This window comes from Chionomys nivalis, chromosome 3 (genome assembly GCF_950005125.1).
Source record: "Chionomys nivalis chromosome 3, mChiNiv1.1, whole genome shotgun sequence".
In the NCBI taxonomy this organism is placed as follows: Eukaryota; Metazoa; Chordata; class Mammalia; order Rodentia; family Cricetidae; genus Chionomys; species Chionomys nivalis.
In genome coordinates this window covers 122642097-122664840 of record NC_080088.1, presented here as the reverse complement: position 1 = coordinate 122664840, position 22744 = coordinate 122642097, and the positions used below count along the sequence as shown (strand labels likewise).

Sequence of the window (22744 nt, the reverse complement as noted above, 5' to 3'; positions counted from 1 at the left end):
TATGCCATTTAAATATTTTAATAACTTAGGACTTTTCATGACAGTGAGACATGTCTGCTCCTGGCAGCACAAGTTACTTCAAGAAAATGGGCATTGAAGAGGCTCCTTATGGAATTGGTTAGCCATTTGGGCAAAAACCTGCTCTTGCCTGGACTGTAAAAACTGGACATGTAGAACCCACAGAGAGAGGACTGCTGAACTTGCTAAAGATAAGATGATCTTTTGAGGTTCCTGCTTCATGAAAGAGTCTGTGAGATATTCTGCAGGACACAGAAGAAACTGATTGGCAAAATGCCAATATAGGCAGAACTGTCTTTGAAATTTCCTGCTTCATGGAAAAGTCTGCTAGATGCTATGGGCCTGTAGGCTGAAGATGGATGCTCCAACAGTATAAAAAACTTTGGGTGACTGTCCAGGCAGTGAGATGTCTCTGTCACTTCTAGAGTTTTGGAAGTTGCTTACAATATACTTCCTGTTCACTTAGGTAATATTATATACTTCTGGAGTCTTTGAGGGATTTGAAGAATTTATAGTTATAGATATAGTTTTCCTTAGTTATGATAAAAGATAAAGTAAATAGAAATATTGTAACTGTAATTCTTGCTTGATACCTGTTTTTTTATTTTACTATGTTAAAACCTTCCTTTTTGTTCAAACAGAAAAGGGGAAATGATGAGGGAGTTCCTTCGGTGTTGGCTAATGAATAAAGAACTGCCTTGGCCTGTTGATAGGACAGGATTTAGGTAGGTGGGGAAGATGGAACTGAATGCTGGGAGAAAGAAGGGTGGAGTCAGGAAGAAGCCATGGAGCCGCCAGAGACAGATGCTGGGAATTTTACCTGGTAAGCTACTGCCATGTGGCAATACACAGATTACTAGAAATGGGTTAAATTAATGTAACAGTTAGCCAATAAGAAGCTGAAGCTAATGGGCCAAGCAGTGTTTTAATTAATAGAGTTTCTGTGTAGTTATTTTGGGGCTAAGCTAGCCGGGTGGCTGGGACAAACAAGTGGCCCCCTCCTCCTAGGCAGAGCCTGGGAACCTAGCAGCTTCTTCTAACTCGCCCCATCCATCTGTGCTCAGATTCTGCACCCCCTTGAGCTCCATAGAGGGACTCCAGCAATGGACTGAGTCTGCCTTGGTGCTTGTTGGCTTGGTCCCCATGCAGCTGTCCCTGTCTGCTAATCCTTTTCTTTCCTTTTGAGATCTGCCCACTCTGGGCCTTGGAGGAGCAGGTGTCCCCTAACAACTGCAGTTTACCAAGGGTATTTTTGGTCCCCCAATCTTAGGAAATTGCAGGGACACTGCTGGCAGCCTGATGAGGAGATGGAACAGGCCCCCTCAATCCCTTGCCAGTCGATGAAGGAATAGGACTCCTTGTCTGCTGCTGCTGTGCGTGAGACGCCTGCAGATGGCAGCTGAGAACAGTCCATAGAGACTGAGGAGTGGCTCGGGCCTGGGGCTCTGATCTGCGGGCTCCCCTGAAGGTGTAGTAGGGGCTCCCACCTTCACAGTGGCTAATACACAGCTGTCTGTGGCTGGAGGCTCCAGGTGCTTACTATGTGGCCTCTCCACGGGTGCTTGAGTGTTCCCATGGGGTGGCAACCAGTCCTCTACAGGGAGCGAGCAAGGGGATGGACTGCAGCCCATGGAGCCTTAGGAAGTGGTGCTGAGTGAGAGGAAGTTGGGCCATAGGGGCAATGCCTCTGAAGGGGATACTGGGGCACACACATGTACATGCATACACATGCACTTGCACACATGTGTGCACATACACATGCACACACATGCACTTGCACACATACACTTCCTGGCTCCCCTCATCTATGTACTTTGCACCACAGCTTAAGAAGCACAGATAGAAACCTACAAAGCCTTCAGCCCAAACAAACTTTCCCCCTTACACTCTCTGTCTCCAGTGCTTTGTCACGGTGGTAGAAAGTTGCTTGACAAAATGTCCTATCCCTACAAGTCCCTGCCATCTCCTAGCATGCTCTCCGCAGAGGACTGACAGTGGCAGGAGCCCTATGGTCCTTGTCCCCTGCACAGTTCAGGGGAAAAAAGTCTAAAATATTTGTAGTCATTATTTTTCTGTTGCCATGGTAAAATACCATGACCATGGCAACCTAGAAAAGGAAGGGTTTATCTGGGATTATGGTTTCAGAGGGATGAGGCCACCATGTCAGGGAAGCATGGCGGCAAGCAGTCATGCAGGAAGTCGAGAGATCCACCTACAAGTCAAGCAAGGTCTTCAGCTCTCAAAGCCTACCACCAGCGACGTACCTTCCTCTGGCAAGGCTGTGCCCCCCAAAGCTCTCCAAAGAGAGCCACCTGGGAACCGAGTCTTCAAATGCCCAGAACTGGGTGGGGGATGACGGGGGACAGTGACACACTTAGTTCAAACCACCGTAATGTTCAGTACAGATGTGACTTTCTGTGCATTGGACTCAACCGTAGTTGACTCAGAGGGTATGGGATCTCAGATACAGAGAGCCTCACAGGCACGGACGGCATCCGTACTCCACTGCAGCTGAAGGCCAGCTTCTCCCTCAGCTACCCTCCATGCCAACCATGGTCATGGATGCTGAGACCCCCACAATTAGAGGTATCTGACCCCACAGGCAGTGCTCTAGACTCCAACTTTCCTCACGCATGCTTGACTTCTCCATATGTTACTTCATGTGGGCATAGCCAGGAAGCAACCTCCTTCTTAAGTGAAGTCCCAAGACTGTTAGGTGGGACAAAGCTCTGCCTCTGGGGTTCCATCAAGAAGGGCCACAGAACCACCAAGCTGAGACTCAGAGGTTCCTGGGGCTAAAGTTGATAGTTCAGAGACTGTCCAGCCCTTCCTAGATGCCCCCGCCTAGGTGTTCCCCACCACAGGTGCTCCCCACCACAGGTACTCCCTACCATAGGTGCTCCCTACCACAGGTCCTTCCTATCACAGGTCCTCCCCACCACACGTGCTCCCTACCACAGGTCCTTCCTACTACAGATCCTCCCCACCACAGGTACTCCCTACCATAGGTGCTCCCTACCACAGGTGCTACCCACCACAGGTGCTCCCCACCCATGTGCTACCCACCACAGATCCTCCCCACCACAGGCGCTCCCTACCACAGATGCTCCCCACCACAGGTGCTCCCCACCACAGGCGCTCCCTACCACAGGTCCTCCCCACCACAGGTGCTCCCCATTGTTAAGGTTCTCACTTAGAGTGGCTCCCACTGAGATACCACTATCCAGATATTCCCCACCTGAGGTGCTCCTGGCCCCCTGGGGTATCCCAGTGCCTGCCTGCCCAGAGCCCATGCTCACAGGGACACTGTCTCCTATGCATTTTAAAATATGCTTCTCTGTTCTGGGCAGTCTGAGACAGTAAACACCTTTAGGGTGGGAATGCCTGAGACAGGATGCAGGTCACAGACTCAGGTGCTCTGGCCCCCACAGAGGGTCAGCATGAGGGTCATAGGGTCTAGGGAGTTCTGAGGCCTCTGCCTCCTTTTCCATCTTTCATTCCAAGTTTGTTTTGATCCTGTGGTTGCCAAGAGACCAGCACTTGGTGGCAGTTTCTGAGAAGCCATGTGATCCAGTTTGTATGAGGTCCACCTCCGTCAGAAAACACAGTGGGGGCCAAGATTGGGGTTCAGGCCAGGGCAGAGGGACAGGGTGTATGGTGAAGACTACAGGATGAGGTGGGCAGGTCCCCAAGTGCTGTGACTCTTAGTCCACCAGCAGAGCTCACCCAGAAAACAAATGTGAATGTTCTCTCAGCTCCTCTGAGCCTGTCTCCTTCCTCCTAGATGCCCACAGCACTTGCCCAAGGAGTTCAAGTTCAAGGCTAGCCTGCACGGCTTTCTCCTGTCTGCAAATGAGTTTTTGAAAAAGTAGAAATGGGGTTTAGGAATCTGACTACGGATAAGTTAGCAGTCGAGTGCTTGCCTGGCTGGCTCAAGGCTCTGGATTAAATTTCTAGCCTTGCAAAATAATAGATAGATAGATAGATAGATAGATAGATAGATAGATAGATTGATTGATTGATAGATTGATAGATGATAGACTGATGATAGATGATAGATAGATAGATAGATAGATAGATAGATAGATAGATAGATAGATAGATAGATAGATAATAGATTGATAGGTGATAGACTGATGATAGATGATAGATAGATAGATAGATAGATAGATAGATAGATTGATAGATTGATAGATTGATAGATTGATAGATTGATAGATGATAGACTGATGATAGATGATAGATAGATAGATAGATAGATAGATAGATAGATAGATAGATGATAGATAGATAGATAGATAGATAGATAGATAGATAGATAGATTGATTGATAGGTGATAGATTGATGATAGATAGATAGATAATAGATAGATTGATAGGTGATAGACAGATGATAGATAGATAGATAGATAGATAGATAGATAGATAGATAGATGATAGATAGACAGATGATAGATAGATAGATAGATAGATAGATAGATAGATAGATAGATAGATAGATAGATAGATGATAGACAGAGAAAGCTATGTGGACTGAAGCATCATATAGTTTCCCATACATCACATCTGAGCCTGTTTTTATATATCAGTTAACATATACACACACAAGCACAAGCGCGCACACACACTCAATGTTTTTCTGAACAAACAAAACTGGTTACAACAGAACCGAGTATCTGTGGGAAGTCTGTAAATAAAATACCTGAAGCAGAAAACAGAAGAATGCATTCTGACTCACTGGTGTGTGTGTGTGGGTCAGGACTGCGGTGCACAGCACGCTCACACAGGAAGCACTCAGGTCTCCCACAGAAGCCCTCGAAGGTCTCATTCTGCACACTAGCATCCCCAGACACCACGGTGAAGTCTGTTGGTATTTTCCACACAGTGGAGACTGTCCAGACTCAACCCCGCCATATTAGCCAGATACACCATCCTCAAGGCCACAGAATCAGGGGACAGTGTCGTTCAAAATTTGTCCAGGATTCCCGAGTACACAGCAGCCTGGGAAAGGTGGTTTCAAAGATGGGCAGGAGTGGATGTTGTCTTTGTCCTCTGGCACCTTCCTGGAGCCCCGTGTGTGTGTTAGTGTGCTTGTGTGTCCCCTGGCACTTTCCTGGAGCCCTGTGCGTGTGTTAGTGTACTTGTTTATTGCTTTTTAACAACTTCCTCCATAAATTAAGGCTAAAATCCAGTTTTTTCATTAAACAAACAAACAAACAAAGCTGATGCTAAGGAAACAGTTAAGAGGCCAAATGGGACTGTCATCGGTCCTCACAAATGTCCCCTTGCTGATGAAGGTGCTTGTTCCACAGATGCTCATCCCACTGCCCACAACCAAAGCTCCAAGGTCAACTATGTGGGCAGTGCCCAAATGAACCCATGGACAAAGGGACGGAGACTGGGGGCTGGGTACAGGTGGGGGAGCACAGGTGTGGGTAGCCTGTGTGGATGGGAGGATCAGAGAACACAATGGAGCTCCCTTACGTTTCCTCTTTTTACTTCTTATTTACTTTTTAAAATATTAATTTATTTAACCTTATTTTATGTGCATTGGTGTAAAGGTGTCAGATCCCCTGGAACTGGAGTTACAGACAACTGTGAGCTGCCATGTGGGTGCTGGGAACTGAACCCTGGTCCTCTGGAAGAGCAGCCTGTGCTCTTAACTGCTGAGCCATCTCTCTCTCTCTTGTTTACTTTTTTAGAGACAGAATCTCAAACAATTCAGGTTGACCTTGAGCTACCTCTGTAGCCAAAGATGACCTTGAACTTCTGATCCTTCTGCCTCCAAGAGTCAAGTGCCTGGATTGCAGATACTTGTCACCATACTGGGTTGATGAATTAACGGACTAATGTGGATGGAACCCACGGCTTCCCTCATGTTATGAGCGAGTGATTCACCTGCCCCCTGAACTCCTTTATCTGGAATCCCCACCCTCATCCACTTGTAAGAGTGGCTATGTAAGTGTACATCAAACATTTATCAAACACACGTGTACACACTAAAAGCATGGGTATGGGAGGGCAGAGGTAAGACCAGGTGAACCGCCATGCCAGGCAGGCACTCTGCCAGGAAGCTGCCCTGAAGCCCTGTCCAGAACATTCCCAGGTATCCAGTTTCCCACAGCTCACATAATAACAAGGCTCTGGGCCTCAGTTTCCCCATCTTAGCATTGATAGGCTTGACCCTTGACCCTGCTATTCCAAACAGCTTATCTGAGTGCATACCACATAGAAGGTAGAAACAAGTGTGTGCCTCCTTCAACACGCCCTGAAGTGTCCTCCACCCCCGTAAGCTGCCTGAACCCTACCTAGTGTCATGCTTAAGTATTTACCCATCTGGCCTAACTACTCCTATCACAGACAGTTCTCGCCAGGATCACTTGTCTAGGGTCAAGTGTGGAGACATTCCGGTTTGTCGCCCTGATTTGCAATGCAGGGAACAGGCCCATGACATACAGAGAGGCCCTGGAGTGAAGGATGTCCCTCTCTACACCCCTGGTCTGCCACCATACCCTGTCACCTGGGTTCAGTTCCCAGCACCCACACAGTAGCTCACAACCATCTGTAACTCCAGTGCCAGGAGAACTCATGCCCTCTTCTAGCCTTAGAGGGCACCAGGCATGCACATGGTGCACAGCATGGTGCAGGCAAAACACTGGCACACTTAAAATTAATGAAATAACTGAAAGGCAGTTGGTTGGTTTGTTTGTTTGCTTCCTATGCGGCCACTGAGTCAAGTCACCAAAATCTCTGCAACAAGAGCTCTTGGAAGGCTTTGATCCCCACTATCCATCCTTCACCCAGTATCCTGCCCCATGCCAGAGGTGCCCAAGGGATGGAGGCTGCAAAGCACCAACGGGCAGTGGCAGAAAAGCTACCTTTCAGCTCTAACTCTGTGGCTCCTCTGACGGGGCGAGGCACCCACATCTGTGAAAAAGCTCTGATGGCTTCTTCAGTGCCTTGCTGGGAGCCTGTGGGTGTGGCGAAGGGTACAGAGGCTGCTAAGTGGAACCAACGTCCCACAAAAGCCATCAGCTCCTTGGGAGGCTGTTTCCACGCCAAAAGGGCATGTACAAGTGGGAAGGAGAGAAACTAAGAGCAGACTCAGCAGAGGTCGAGGTCCCATCCAGCCAGGGCAGAGGGAGGTCCCTGGGATGTGAGTGAAGACACAACCCACCGCGGACCCTCGGTGACTGAGAATGTCAACAGCACTCCAAGTCTGGAGGGCTGTGCCCAGGAGGAACGGAGTTCCATCTTCACACCTTTGCCCAGCTAGCAGCTGCCACACATCTGCCGTGTCTCAGGGGCTGTGTGACAGGCTGAGGATCCTGGGGTGACCTGACCTGGTTTAAGTTCACAGTCCAGTGGGGAAGACACAGTTACAGGGGGGTGAGGGTGAGGGGTTGATGAACTCATGGGGTCTAGTGGGGGTGGGCAAGCGAGGGTTAATAAGGATGAAGAGAAAGCACCTATTGGAGTCTGGAGGAGGGAAAGATTGAGGGGCTGAGAAGATGGTTGCTTAAGGAACCCGAGTTCAATTCTTCTGACTTCCAAGGGAAACGTTTCGGAAGAGGTTAAGATCTAGCTGAGAGCTAAGAGTGTCATCAGACACCCCCTGACACCTGTAGCAGAGCTGTCCCTGGTCCCTGTGAAGGAGAATTTCTGGAAAGAAGCTGTGTCTGGGCACTGCTAGTTTATGTCAACTTGACACAAGCTGCAGTCATCTGGGAGCAGGGAACCCCAATTAAGAAAAGCTGTTTACCAACCAACAGGCTGAGGGAGCTGAGAGTCGGCATCTGAGATGCAGCTACGCTGACCGACTTGGCTGTAACCCACCTCCCTGATGTCACCCCCAATATTTGAAAAATGCCTTGATTTGTGGTTTTCTTTTGTTCTGCTACTACGAAACTTTATGAAACCCTCGCCATGTGGGAACGTGGTGTTTAGGTTAAGAATGTGTTCCAAGGCCACACATCAACTTCTTTTGAACAACATTTTTATATTTTAAATGTTTGGGAGAGGGGGAGGAGTCAAAGAGAGTCATATTTTTTTTTTTGTATAAGCGAGAATAAAATTAAAATTTCAGATTCCTGAAGTTTTGTGGAGGCTGTTTGGCGCTGTAGTTTACACATGTGCAGGGCCTTTTCTGTGGAAGACACCGCCCATCCAGCTCTTTTCTCGGAAGGCTCGTGGGCTCCCACGCGCAGACACCCAGAAGAAGCGAGCGACCCCTAGCGATCTGGCCAGTCGCGTGGAAGCCAAGAATAAAACATTTTTCATTTTGTCTCCGCGGTGGTTTGTGTTCCAATTTTTGGGTGGGGGAATGGAAACATAAGACGAAACACTGATTTTTCCCTGTAGGTACCCTGTGTTTTCAGAGTCGGTGAGTGTACCGCAAGCGCTCCCGCGTGGGACCCCAGAAACTCAGCCTTGCAGCGTTCTGCAGCCAGGGTGGCGCGACGACCCGCCCAACTCGGTGACTGACGGCGCGCCGAAGATGGCGCTTTGCTGACACCTGGTGGCTGCTCGGGGAAATGGCTTCCAGATGAACTGAGAAAGGTGACGGTCCTTGGGGACCAGAAGAGGCTTCCAGGACAACTGGGGGGATGGACATGGGAGGACAAAAGTAGTGGGCAGACAACACTCTACTGCGACAGACAATGGGAGGGGAGGCAGGGACTCGGACCAGCTACTAGTCCTGTGTTGAAGGAAGGCTGCTGGTTGGTTGCCAGCTGCTTAGCCCTGGAATAATCACACAGAAACTGTATTCATTAAATCACTGCTTGACCATTAGCTCTAGCTTCTTATTGGCTAACTCTTACATCTTAATTTAACCCATCTCCATTAATCTGTGTATCACCATGTGGCAATGGCTTACTGGGTAAAGTTCCAGCAGGCTCCAGTGGGGTTACATGGCTTCTCTCTGACTCTGCCTCCTTTCTCCCAGCATTCGGTTTAGTCTGCCCCCCCCCAGCTCTGTTCCCCTATAGCTCTGCTATAGGCCCAAAGCAGTTCCTTTATTTATCAATGGTAATCACAGCATACAGAGGGAAATCCCAGACCCAAGAGAGCCTGTGTTCTGCTGAATCCACACACTAGATTTCTGCCCTGCCCCACGGAAGCCCATTCTCTACATCCCAAGTGCCTCAATGGAAGATTGTGTTTTCTGAAGATGGCCACCACCAGATGTCCTAATGACTGGTGGGAACTGTGTTCCTTCCTCCCAAACCTGGGCAACCCCACATGACCCTGACGCCTCTAGAGAATGGGGAGCCAGTCACAAAGATGACAGTCAGCTGCATCTTCCTCCTGGGGCACCCACTCCTGGAAACTTTGGGGTGGGAAGGCCAGCGCACCAAGAAACACCCACCTAGGGTGTCCAACAGGACAGCCGCAGCTGAGGTCCAGCCGGCAGCCACATTCAGCCTGTGAGCCCTTCCCTGCTGAGAGTCATCCTTGACAACCCATCTGATATTAGCTGACCCCCTGGGTGCTCCCAGATCGGCAGATCTTGAAGCAAAGAATGTCTGTTGAAGTTTTACCACTCACCTTGTGAGAGGCTGACCGGTCAATGAGAAGCTGTGCTCTCCCTGAAGCCACCCACCCCTCCTGCTATCAACACACACATCCCTAATCTCTCAGTACCCGCATCTCAAGATTCCCACGTGCCCGGCGGGGGGTGGAGGTCGGCGGGGGGGGGGGGGGGGTGGAGGTCGGCGGGGGGTGGAGGTGGGCTGGCAGATGACTCACTATGCCTCTTGCTTGCCCCGCTTTCCCATCTGTTCCCTTTGCTGAGACTGTTTCTCACCTCAATTTCACCCGGAAAATTCCATGTCTCTCAATATTTCACCTCTTGGGAAGCCCTCACCTGGTCCAGGGATGTCTCCTTTCTCTTGCCACTGCCCTGTGAGTGTGCTGGGACAGAGAACAAGACGGGTGTTGTTTTGGAGGCTGAGCATCTGAGACTGAAGTGCCAGGGGCAGCCCACTCCTGCAGGCTGCAGGAAGCCTGTCCCAGCAGCCTCAGAACTTCCTTGGCTAATAAAAGCAATGCACCCTTCTTAGTGCAGTGTTGGTCAGGGTTCCCCAGAGGGAAAGAACCAACACTGTAATGAGGTAGTGAAAGACACAATAAAAGAGATTTATCCCTGTTGGCTCACACAGTCAGGCTAAGTACTCCAACAACGACCCCTCACACACTGGACAAATAGAGAACCCAGAAGCCGCTCAGTCCACAGGGATGCTAGAGAATCCCTGGTACAGCTCTGCAGTCCAGGAGGGCCTGTGGTGAGTCTTCAGAGGAGGGCTGAAGCCGCCGGAGTCTGGTGTCCATGCAATGGCAGCAGCAACAGACACTCGCTCAGATGGGCAAATGCAGGTGGGCCCACCCTGCTTCCCGCAGTGGACCTCTTATTAGGAGGCGTTGCCTCCCCTTTGAGAGTGGCCATCATCATTTTCAATTGTTCCTTCCTGGACATTCCCCCACAGACTCATTCAGAGTGTGTCCTGTGGGTGATTCCAGTCCCATCAGGTTGATCATGAAGACCAACAATCACACACAACCCACCATGACTTTGTGTGTTCATGTCTGTGTTTCCCCTTTTCCCCTTTATAACGACGCCCTCATGTTGGATTAGGGACTCCCTACTCAGGCACTGTTGTGTTACATTTGCAGCAACCGACTTCCAAAGAATGTCCCCCATTATGAGTTCCTGTGGCCAGATTCGCACCTCGTGCATAATGCAGCTTCATCCAAAGTAATGACTGTGGCTCGACTCCCATCTTGTTTAGACCCAGGAAAAAGCAGCGCCTTCATAGCGGCGGTTGAAGAAGGAGCAAGGACATGAGCGTTATTAGAACGCACTGATTTGCTCCTGCTATAGGTTGAGTGGCTCTCCCACAGCTCAGGTGCTGCAAGTGAACCTCCGGTGTGGTGCTTGGACCTTTAAGGAGAACCAGGGCTGAGAAACTCGAGAGGCTCAGTGGCTAAAAGCACTGGCTGTTTTTGCAGAGGACCTGGGTTTGATTCCCAAAATCCATATTGTGGTTCCAACCATCTGTAATTCCAGTGTGGGGATCCAGTGCCCTATTCTAACCTCCTCAGATACCAAGCACACATGAGATGCTGCATACATGTGCATGTAGACAAACACTCGTACACATAAAGTGAAATAAATAAGGCTAAAAACATTTTTAATCTTACAAAAAGAGGCAGGGTTTAGAGCGGGGTGCTAAAGCCACTGGGACTCCATCATTGGAAGCCATGAATCGTATCTGGTAGGGTGAGGGACATCCTTCACAGAGTGAGCTTGGCCCCTTCTGCACACAATTGGCTCCCTTCCATTGCTCGACCCTATCACCCTTCCAAAGGGACTCTGTGTCCAGAGGTGCTGCCTGGTCTTGAACTTCCAGCCTGTGGAACCACTGTCTCTCTTCATGAGTAGCTCGCCTCTGGCATTTTGTTACAGCGACAGATCACAGACTGATACGCCTCCGCTGTTTCTCATTTTTACATGTTGGAGGAGGTGCTTCAAAAGAGTGTTTAAATGGCCAAGAGTGTCCAAGCATTCTCCAGACTAACCCTGGGGGCTGTCACCCCACCTGCAAAGCAACGGTCTGATACCAACAAGGTCAGAATACACAGGAGATGACAGGGACAGAGCAGACAGCCTATGAACAGAACCCTGTGGGGTTCTTCAGTGCCCTGCACTCTTTAGTGGCTGCTCTAAGTGAAAGAAAACCAAAGGAGAAGGTGGGTCTTAATTCATTCAAGGCACAGAAACCACCCCCAGAAATAGTAAGAACGTGAGCACCAAGAGCAAAGGTCTCAAACACTCATGGGCACTGGAGACTGGCTCTGTGTCCTGGGGTTGGGAAGAACATTTAAGGACTGTGAAAACCATGGGACGGGGGTGCGGCTTGAGATTTGAGCTCGCCATGTTTTAAAATGATATTCAGAGCTACCAGTGACGAGAGACCCAGCATCCACCTTGAGAAGGAGACACTGCCCTCACGTGCCTGTTTTCTCCTTCCCTGCTCATCCCTCATGGGAACAGTGCAATTCTTAAAGGTCACCTGGGGTCAAGCTTGTGAGTGAGGCCTTCACAGCCTCCCTCCTCCTGTGATGTGACCTCCTAGCTGGGCTCTAGGACAGCCACACAAGAGACTAAACCAACCCAAGGGCAGAGTGAGGAGCAGGGAACCTGAGCACACGCAGACATGTGGCTGAGCTTCTCCCCAGATGTGGTGGACACGGCAGGGCCTTGGATCCATGGCAGATACAAAAGCCAGTGCCCCGCTCTGTCGTGATGACAGACAGTGAGGGTGACAGAAAGTGGACCAGGCACCTGTCACCCACCCCGAGGAGGACCATACAAGGCCACAATGGACCTGGCAGTGGAGTGGTAAACCAGATAGACAGAGGCTCAGAGAGGTTGCCAGTGTGTTCTAGGTCACACAGCTATGGAATGAATGGCAGAGATGTAAGATTCAATGGAGGCTTATCACAAACCTCAGCCCAGATGCCTGCTATCTGCCCCTCTCCCTCCCCTCCACATGCACACGTGCACACACGTGTGCCCCAGGTACACCATCAATAAAAGACCCACAGCAGACATGTTGCAAGCCACACTTTATTCACTCTAGTGTCAGGAGGTCCCGGGGTGATGGGCCTGGCCCCGGGGAGGGGGAGGTTGAGGCTTTAGCTGGAGGGGTGGAAGGTGCCTCTCTGGTGCCACTGCATGTCACGGATGCGACGCACAGACTGTACCTGGGGGTGAGGGGCCCCGAAGTCGCTGTTGTCCTTGTAATCCCCCTTCTCCAGCAGGTACTGCAGCCCACGGTAGCCAGGGTACTGGTACCCAACCCACCTGCAGGCAGAGGTGTGGGGCATGTAAGCTGAAAGGAGACACAGGTGGGGGCGTCCTGACAGCAGGAGGAGGAGGAAAAGCCAGGATGCCACTCTCCCCCCACCCTCTGACTCTGAACCTGCACTTACTTCCTTCTCCTGATAGGGAACTCATTACCTCCTAGCACAAACCTTAAATTCCACAAAAATCTTAGAATCATACGGGCGCCTGCATCTCCTCGGGACATTGCCATCTTGACCCAGAGGAAAGGGAGAGACGATGGAGCTCCATCACCCACCCACCTTTAGAGCCTTCACCAGGCAGCTTGTCACTTACTCTAGAGCACTCGATGAAAATGACAAATCTTCCCCAGCCCAAGCTGAGGGACCGCCCAGAGGACTCTTCCCTCCTTCCCTGCTCAGCATCCCCGTGTTCCATCCTCTGTATCAACCTCAGAGAGCAAGAACGCCCTTGAGGGCCTCCTCTCCCTCTCACCGCAGGGTCACCTCACGCAGCTTTCTTTGGATGCCTTTCGGGCCCTCTCTGCCCCGCAAGTCCTACTCTTGTCTTCAGCTCTCAGCCCAGGAGCCTCACAGAAGCCCCTTAGATTTGTGTGGACTCTTAGATGATTGACAGTTGTACCTCTGGAGGACCCCATCTGCCTTCAAATCTGGAGTACCTCGCACAGTGCTTGACACTTGGCAGTGGTGAGCAAATTAAATCAGCCAAGGACAGACGCCGGCTGTACACAGAGGTTTATATTGGCGGGGCTTGACAAACCCCAGGAAACCAGGGCACACGGTCAAGCTCGCTTTGTTGGGGAACCAATACCATGATTTAAAGCATCCACCAGTTTCTGTGGTGTGAACAGTCAAGAGGGCTGACTGCGAACTGCCACTTGTTAGGGACCTGAATCCAGACAGACTGATCATCACCCTGATTTTCTCGCAAAGGCTTCTGGGACCACAGCACTCAGCAGCAATGGCGGGGTGGGTCAGGGGTGGGCCGGGAAAGCACAAGGCAGGACGCTAGGAGAGAAGCACTGAGGGTAACATATGGAAGAGGCAGGCTGGTGACCCCCTGAGAGCTTAGGCTGCATGGGGCAGAGCCTGAGGAGAGATGCCTGGCACTCTCTGAATGCACTGGAATGTGGGGTGACTCAGGAACAACCAGACCCCCCATCCCACCCTGCCCACTCCAGTTTTTAGAGCGCTCTGCTCTTTCTTAGTAAAATGCCTGTTTCAACCACAAATAACCCCACTCCCAGGCATGCGTATTGGTCCTTGGTGTCTGTGAGTATGACCTGAGATATGGATCCAACACTGACAGACTCTCTCGATTGTGGTGTGGGGGGGTATTCACCCATGTGCAGATGAGGCTCTCAGAAGCCACAGAAGGACACTGGGTGACCGGCTCTGTCACTGCCCTCCTTGTTCCCTTGATAAAGGGTCTCTCACTGAACCTGGAGTCAAGCTGGCATCCAGCAAGCCTCAGCCATCCTCCTGTCTCCACCTTCCACAGCTCTGGGGTGACAGGTATGATGTGGGCCACACTTGGCCTTTTACACAGTTGGTGAGGATTTGAACTCAAGACCTCATGCTTATGCAGCAAGTGGTCTTTACCACACCGCCCTCTAGGTGACTTCTTATCCCTGCCCTACTGTCCTCACAGTGTTATGAAAACAGTCGTTACACTGTGTTGTTCAGGGCAGCAACAGAAAAACTCATCTGTGTTTATTATGGGTCCACGTGTGCGTGTGTGTGTGTGGGGGGGTTCATGTGGTTGTGCATGTGTGTGTTTCCAGAATGTTCCACCCATGGCTGGTTAAAGCTCAGCAACGGAGCTGTGGTTATAGAATGACGATTGTATGTGCCACCCAGCACACATTGCCTGAGGATCTGCGTAGGACCTCATGTGTGCCACCGCTCACGGTGAGATTTCCACAGCCAAGGTCACGTGTCAAAGTGGAATTCCTCCTTGAGTCTGTTCACAGGCTCAGGGGTCTGCAGGGGCAGAAGCTCCAGCTTCTTCCCTCTGAGCTAAGATCTTTCCATTCATGGCACCTGCTGCCTCCACCTGCCCAGGTAGACGCTGGGGGTTGGGATGGGAGCACAGCCCAGGACAGAACCTCCTACAGCCCACAGGCTGGTGATTCCCACCCAAAATCTGAGGGTGGGTACAAGACAAAGCAATGACTCTCCCCAAACCCAGTGAGCTCGGGGCAGAAGAGGACTCGGGGTCCCAGAGGCTAAGGCTGGGGTCACACTCACGTGCCGCTCTGCACCCGCACAGAAGACACCTTCTCCTGGTACCCATGGGCGTGGAAACTGGGCACATCATCATCTACAATCTCCATCTTCTTACCAGTAAAGTTGGGGTTCTCATACAGGATGATCTTGTGCTCTTGGCTGTCCTGTGGATGGAGGGGTGGATGAAGCCAACCCCCTTCACCCACCTCTGCCAATCACCCACCTCATGGTGAGAGGTGGGACGAGCACCCTGCCTGTGACTGGATGCCTATGCAGTGACTGGCATGGGACAAGAAATTTCAGATTTTGCGCTCAGGGAGCATTTTGGTCCTGAGATTCCAGGTCCCCTCCTTCCACCTTCACTTCCTGTTTAATAAACAACAGCACCTGCCTGCACACAGACAGCATGCAGCATGCAGGCTTCCGGTGGCCCCAGCAGGTGCAGGGTTTCCCACCATCTCCAGATCTACTGTTCCAGTGAAGTTTTTCTCAATTATTATCCCACCCTCTCCACAGCTCTTATACCATATGACACATGAGAAAACTGAGGCTCAGAGAAGTCAAGTGACTCTCCCAAAGTCATTCAGCTAAGAGGAGCAAAGGAAACAGAAGAGCTCAGGTCTTGGGGAGATCCAGTCTTCTACAGAGCTCCGGGAGGTACAAATCTGGCTTTGGAAAGTTTGGGGACATAAGTGAGCATTGCTGAGTCCTTTTCCTACCCAAAAGTTCACATGCTAGTAAGAATCAGGGTCAGAAATAGATTAGAAGCTCACATTGACTGAAGTATCTTCCCCTTCCCCCAAACTCCAGGATTTCTTTAGTACTCATGATTGCTAACTGAGCCTGGCCCTAAGGGACACACCCACAGGAGTTGTCCTGGGAATGGCATCCCCTGGAATTGTGCTAGGAATGAGGGAGTCTCTGGTAGCAAGAACTGAAGTCCTAATCGCAGATGATCAAACAGAGGTTCAAGGAGGCCAAATGCCTTTGGTCACACCCCACAAAGGAGATCCTTGGCCAGAGCACAGTGTGGGCAGAGAGTCTCCCAAACCCCGCTCCTCTGGCTCCAGTGCAGGTGTAAGAGAAGGCAGGAAGGGCTTACCACTTTGATGGGCCTCAGAGAGCTCAGGGAGTCTGTCCTCCGGCTGCTGGTCCAAGAGTCCCAGCGTGGGTATTCGCCCTTTTCAAACACAAACTGCTCGCCCTTGCAATTGGCCTGCTCATAGCCCACCCAACTGCAAGACACAAGAAAGGGTCTTTCATTGGGCATTCCATGGCCAGCAGGACCCTGGCACTCGGCCCCTCTGCACTGGCCCCACCTAAACCCAAATACAGAGAAGCTAAGCACAAGGGGACCTCGGTTATCCAGAACCCAGGCCCCACTGTCCTTGACCTCCTGCAGCACATGGGAGAACTAAGCAATCAGTCTGAAGGATTACAGATCACAGAGCATACACCCAGTGCCCTAAGGCCAAGAGGATGCTGGGGAAGTAATAACCAGTTTTGAGTGTAGAACAAGAGCCCCACGACCCTATCTATCTAGTGCTGCTGGCCAGTGTCCAGAGTGTGCATGCCTCAGCCTAGAGACTACAAGTAGACAGGGTGACCTCAGCCAGGCATGGAGAGAGGAGAGAACCATCAGCTAGCCACTGAGCACAGCTCTGGGACTCAAGGTCATGCAGATCACAGCTTCATCCACAGCAGGTTCCAGACTCAATTCTCTCCGCTGTCTGTCTATTAGCCTTTACACAGGGTTCTAACTTCTAGATTCATGGCACAGAGATGTCCAGTGACCGCCCTGTGCTGGTGAAAACATGGACTGCAATCTAACGAGGCTCGAGTTACATCTCTACAATGGCCACAGCCTCCTGTGCACCCTAAATCACCTTCAGGGACCTGGGACACCAGATGCCTTGCGGGCACTGTGCAAGGACCACTGTACCCCACTTCAGGGAACAGAATACTGTGAGTGCATGCTTGCTTGGAGCAGATGGGGTTCCCCCCTCCCAGACACTCTCTGCTGCGTGACACCTGTGGATGTGACAGGGTTCCCTGTAATCCACAGCACTCTCTTGGGAGGGCATGGCCCACAGACGAAAGAGAAGTAGGGAAGAGGAAGTGGGGACCTCAAGTGCGGAGTTTCCGGGGCTCTCCATGGCAGAAAGAGACACTCTCCTCCTGTGTGGCGGTGGTGGCCATTCAGATCTCCCTGGGTGAGGGAGGCAACTGTCTCTGTCTCATGCACTTAAAGATGACTTACAGCAGCAGGTCCTGCGAGCCGCTTTAGGTACTGTGTTCTTAAGAACAACAGTTAGAGCTCAGGCACGCTGAACAAAGCTATTCATGGCAGTTTTACAACACCGAACAGCCTGGAGGGTGGATAAATTAGGGAACCACCCGTACAAAGCCACCATACACAACGACTGACAGTTTGGGTTCACAAACTCAGCTGGACATAAATACGACCAGGATTTGGCTTGAGGTGGCTTCCTGAGCCCTAAGCCCAGGAGTCTGCCGTGGAGCCCGGGTAATCACCTTAAACTCTCCTGTGGTTTGATGCATAGGGACCTCAGACTATTCCACCACTGTGAAGGGTGGCTTCCGACAGGGAGGCACTGCTGCCCGCCACCGTGAAGGGTGGCTTCTGACAGGGAGGCACTGCTGCCCGCCACCGTGAAGGGTGGCTTCTGACAGATGCCGCACGATTACCACCCCAATGTACTATTTTTCAGAAAAAAAAACTCACAAATACATGCACAGGAAAAAAAAGTCTACATTTATACCAAAATCTTAATGATGGATATTTCTGACGGGTAAGCTAAAGTCAAAATTGAGAGTGGGGGGGAAACACGACTCTTTGCTGAGTTATTCCTTCCTAATATTGGGCACAGATTTTAAGCAATAAGCAAGAATTAGTTTTCTTCCCAGAATTTTATCATCCGGAAGTTCAAAACCCACCTGAACTAGGTAGTGAGACCCTCAAAAAACAAAACAAAACAAACCCAGAAAACAATTTTAAAATAGTTTTAAAAATCAAGACATATTGTATAAAAAACAGTTTATAGAGAAGGGATAACAGTGGTGGGGTTGCCTTGCATAGGTGAAGCCCTGGGTTCCACCCTCAGTCATTACCCCCCTCAACACACACAATTAATCAAACACACTGAAACTTACTTTCAATATTAAAAATATGTTTGGGAAATTCTCCCATCAAAATGGCAAAAGGAGATGAGGTCAGATGTGCTCAAAATGGTGGAGGCCCGTGTTCCAGAGAGGCAGAGCCCGGCTCCCTGTACGTGCTAACAACTCTGCCTATGCAGGGACATTAGATTCAGATATCACGCACGGCACCTGGCTGGTACAGGACTCCTGTACCCCGAGAACTCACAAGACATTTACAAAGTAGGGCTGAGGAGAGGAGAGACACATGGCCCTCGTGCACCTCACTGGATGGTGAGGGGAGAGGAGTCCCTATAATTATAACATCCCTTTTCTCTTGAGCAGAGACAGGGCAAAGGTGTCCACTACACAAAGGAGACTGAGTATCAGAGAGGGAGGTCCATGGTCAGACACATCACAGCCTAGAAATTTCCTAGTGGGGGTTTGAACCCAGCCTCCTAAGCACAAACTCCCTCTCGGATGCCAAACCCCAAACCTTGCCCCCATCACACAATCTAGGAGCACTGAAAGGTCAAACATCCCCAATTCAAAATCCCAATTACCAGGCTGACAGTTCCGGGCTAGGTAAGAGCACCCAGATACTCACGGTCCAGCCTGCACCAGGATGGAGCCTGCCTTCTCCATGCCAGTCTCCTTGAGGTTGGGGCAGGGCCCGCTGAGCTCATGGGAGTGACCCTGGAAGTTCTCCTGTTCAAAGATGATGATCTGGAAGGAACAGGAAAGTGGGAAGAACAAGAGATGAGCAGCCAGCTCAGAGAGCCCTGAGACTTCAGGCCTCCACCCCTCTGAGTCAGAACAGGCACAGAGCATAAGTGAGGGTCAGAGACTCGGAGCATGGAGGCGCTGCTCTCAGAGCCTCAGTCTCCCTGATGATAAGACGGGTGAAAGAACCAACCAGAGGCAAGGAAGCAGTCAGAACGGCAGGCACAAGGGGCCACTCAGTTGTGAGAGACATCATGGTGTTCTCTCATTTATGTCCGTGGAGTGTTAGAGATGAAACCAGGACCACTCCACACATCCAACAGCCGCTCTCCCGCTAAGCAATACCCCAGCTTCCCACAGCGCATCATCTAGGGCAGCTGCTATGGATCAGGGCTGGGTACACGGCCCGGACTTGTGTGGTTCAACAGAAAGTAGTGGGCAGTATGCGGACTGAACATGAAAACCAAACTGGAATCTTGACAAAATGGAGGCTCATGGCACTGGTTCCAGGGTTCTGTACCTCATTTTCCAGATGCCATTCAGCTCCCAGGAGTGCCCCTCTGCCGACACCACACACATTCCTGGGCCCCTTTCCACAAGCCTCTACCCCTGGAGGTTTCCAGATCTCCCCATGGCCTCCCATATGAGATGGCTCTTACTAGAAATCCTCCCCCTCGCCTCGCCCTGTTTCCCTATCAGCCCTAGGCAGGGGCCTGGCAGGAACCCAGATAAGGATCCTGAGATTTGCAGAGTGACAGGACCCACTCAAAGTCTCGCAGTCATGAGCTAAACATGGACAGAGTCCACATTCACAACTGTACTGAGAACAGGGACCCTTTCCAGCCACTCAGCTCTGTCCCCCAGAGGCAGACGCTTGCAGCCACCTCTGGATGAAGAAGTGGACAGGAGCCGGGCGGTGGTGGCGCACGCCTTTAATCCCAGCACTTGGGAGGCAGAGGCAGGCGGATCTCTGTGAGTTCTAGACCAGCCTGGTCTACAAGAGCTAGTTCCAGGACAGGCTCCAAAACCACAGAGAAACCCTGTCTCGAAAAACCAAAAAAAAAAAAAAAAAAAAAAAGAAGTGGACAGGAGAGGGGTGAGGGGTGGTGCAGGGTCTGTGAGTCAGCATTGGCTGGAGAAGGCACTTCCGTTTCCCAGGCTGAGGATTAGCCGGATAAAGGGAGCAGAAGCAGTGGCCGAGAGGGCTCATGGGCAGATTCCCTGGGCTCAGTTCAGCCTTTGCGGTCACTGACCACTCCAGGCACAGCAGCAGGGTTTGGTTCCCCTGCTCTGTGTAGTCCAAGGAGGAACTGGGTGGAAACCTGTCTGCAGGGGCATTGAGAAGACTCTAGAATATGGAAGTCAGTGGGGGAGGAGGGCTCAGTGGCTATTACCTGGCCTAGGCTATAAGGGCCAGTGGGGAAGGGTCAGGCTCCCTGTACACTTGAGAAGCCCTGGGTCCCAAGAGTGCTGTGCCCTGCTGCTGATGTGGAGAAGACAGTAACAACAACAACAACAACAATAAAGCTGTTGTTACTATGGAGTCTAGATCCTTCTCCACTGATCAACCCTTCGCCACGCACTACCCAGTGCAGAGCCGCCAGCCGCATGACCCGGGACATGCAGTCAGTGCTAACACGTGCTGTTCAGAGGAAACATGGATCTGAAGACAGCCAGAGTGGGAGAGAACTCTTTAACTAAGGAGACTATGAAGATTAATCACCTGTTGCTTTTGACAGTTTCTACTGTGACTGTTGGAAGGTCTTGATTACATGTGTGATTCACAATATACATGTGATATCTCTGTGTATCTGTGACATCGTAAAACGTGGGTGACATCCCTGTATATGTATGTGATGACGCAGTGTATTATGACATCACAGTGCATGTGTGACATCACAATATGTGTGTGTCACATCATAGTACTGACCCAGCCACGTCATTTTTCTTCAAAGTCAACCAACCCATTGGCAAGCTCAGGGTCTTTGCCCATGCTGACCCCACTGACCCGCGCCCTCACCATTCTCTGTCCCCTGTTTTCACATGGTTGCTCCCTCACTTGGCCCCCAAGGAGGTCCCCCCTTAAGCATCAATCTGACGCACCAGTTGCTGTGAACCCTGGCTCTTAGTGTTTGGTGCTTTTCCTTCCTTGAGGACAGTCCACCTCAAGACAGCTTGCCGACTGTCACTCAGGGAAAGTGAAGTTCAAGAAGATGGAACAAGGAGGTGGGGCTGGGCCAGACTGGGTGTGATCAGCCTCTGAGAGGCTGGAATAAGCTTTCCCCTCCCTCAGGAGTGTGGGAGTCAGAAAGTGAAGCAGATGATCTGTGCAGGCACAGATGGGGGGGGGGGCACAGGTAGAGGCTGAGCCTGGTTTCTGGGTTTGCACAATTGTTCTGTGTAGAGCAGATGCTCCCCATTGTGTCTAGCCACTGGCCTGGGCTGCACAGCAGGAGTGGGGCTGGGAATCCTCTCTAACTGACACTGAGTCTCTGCCCCGTCTTGGGTCGCCTGTGGGTAACAGCACACTGGACAGCAATAAGGAGGGAAAGTTAACTCTCTAAAATCTGAAGCTGATACTGAGCACTCGGGTGCAGAGGGGCACAGGGAATCTGCCCCAGGGAGTGTTCAGCCGGGAGACACTGAGTCCCCTGGGGATCAGAGCCCCCCCCTCCAGCAGGGTACCCACCTTGGGGTTGAGGGGCTGGGGCTTGCCCGCCTGTGTCTGGTGGTCTGAGGCCATGGTGGACTCTGGTGTCGAGGTGACCTGGAAGAAATGATGAGGCCACATGAGGACCTTGCTGGTCCTCAACGTCAAGCTGCCAGAGCAGTGTGGGCCAACTCCGGCCCAGCCCTCACTCCTCTTCTCGTTTGCCTGGTTCCAGATTGTTCCAGAAGCAGCTACCTGGCCTCTGGCCTCCCCTTCACTATGATCCAGCCCCGCTCCAGGTGGAAGAACCCCCTTTCGGAAGAATCCTCCCCATGGCTCCTCCCCTATTGCTAGACAACTGCTCTCTGGAGTCACGCTGGAAGGCTCCCGAGTCTACTTCCAGCTCATCAAATTGTCTACCCTTAGGTGTTGAACTCAGCTGAGCCAGTCCAAGTGCTTGCTCTGCCTCCCAGCAGCTGAAGGGCCGCCCGTAAGTCCCACCCTCTCCCTGTTCCTCAGTTTCTTACTCTCTACACCAGGCAAACGACAGAGGTGCCTCACCCTCTCTGTGAACTAGGACTCCATACAACTGTGTGCGTCTGACAGGGCCCAGGAGGGGACAGCCAGGGTGGCATGATTAGGGCCATTTCCAGTGGGATTTAGTGACATTGAAGTCATAGTGCCCAGAAGCAGGTGCAGCTGGGTCCAGCCCACAAGGTTTCCCCAAGGCTTGAGCCACAATGATTAGACACAAGAAAGCTGGTTCAGCAACCTAGACATGGCCAAGGTAGGACCACCTCTGGTTCACGAGCCAGGCTCACCTTCCTTCCCAATCTCCAGCAGAAGAAAGACTGTACACAAGGTCAGTCTACTATGCTGTTTCCTAGCCCATGGCAGAGGGGTTTAGACCACCCCTCTCCCCACTTAACAGAAGGGAAAACCGAGGCCAGGTGCTGGTCTCTGTACCATTTCCAACAAGAGGGAAAGAAGAGCAAAGGGCAGAGTAAGCAGCAGGACCTTCTTACCAGATCGCCAGCCCCCGCAAGTGCCGTGAAGCCCAGGCAGTGGGAGGTGGTATTTATACCTTCCCCAGGGGAG

General features: G+C 51.3%; 1 protein-coding gene across 1 annotated transcript; it reads right to left on the bottom strand.

The window, feature by feature from the left end:
- Positions 1–12717: 12717 nt before the first annotated feature.
- On the bottom strand, positions 12718–21739 carry Crybb2 (crystallin beta B2). The gene is made up of 5 exons (XM_057765800.1): positions 21686–21739; positions 18881–18999; positions 16217–16349; positions 15136–15278; positions 12718–12886 (listed from the first exon to the last, which is right to left on the bottom strand). Exons 1-5 carry the CDS (start codon positions 21737–21739, stop codon positions 12718–12720), a joined length of 618 nt encoding a protein of 205 aa, XP_057621783.1.
- Positions 21740–22744: the final 1005 nt, after the last annotated feature.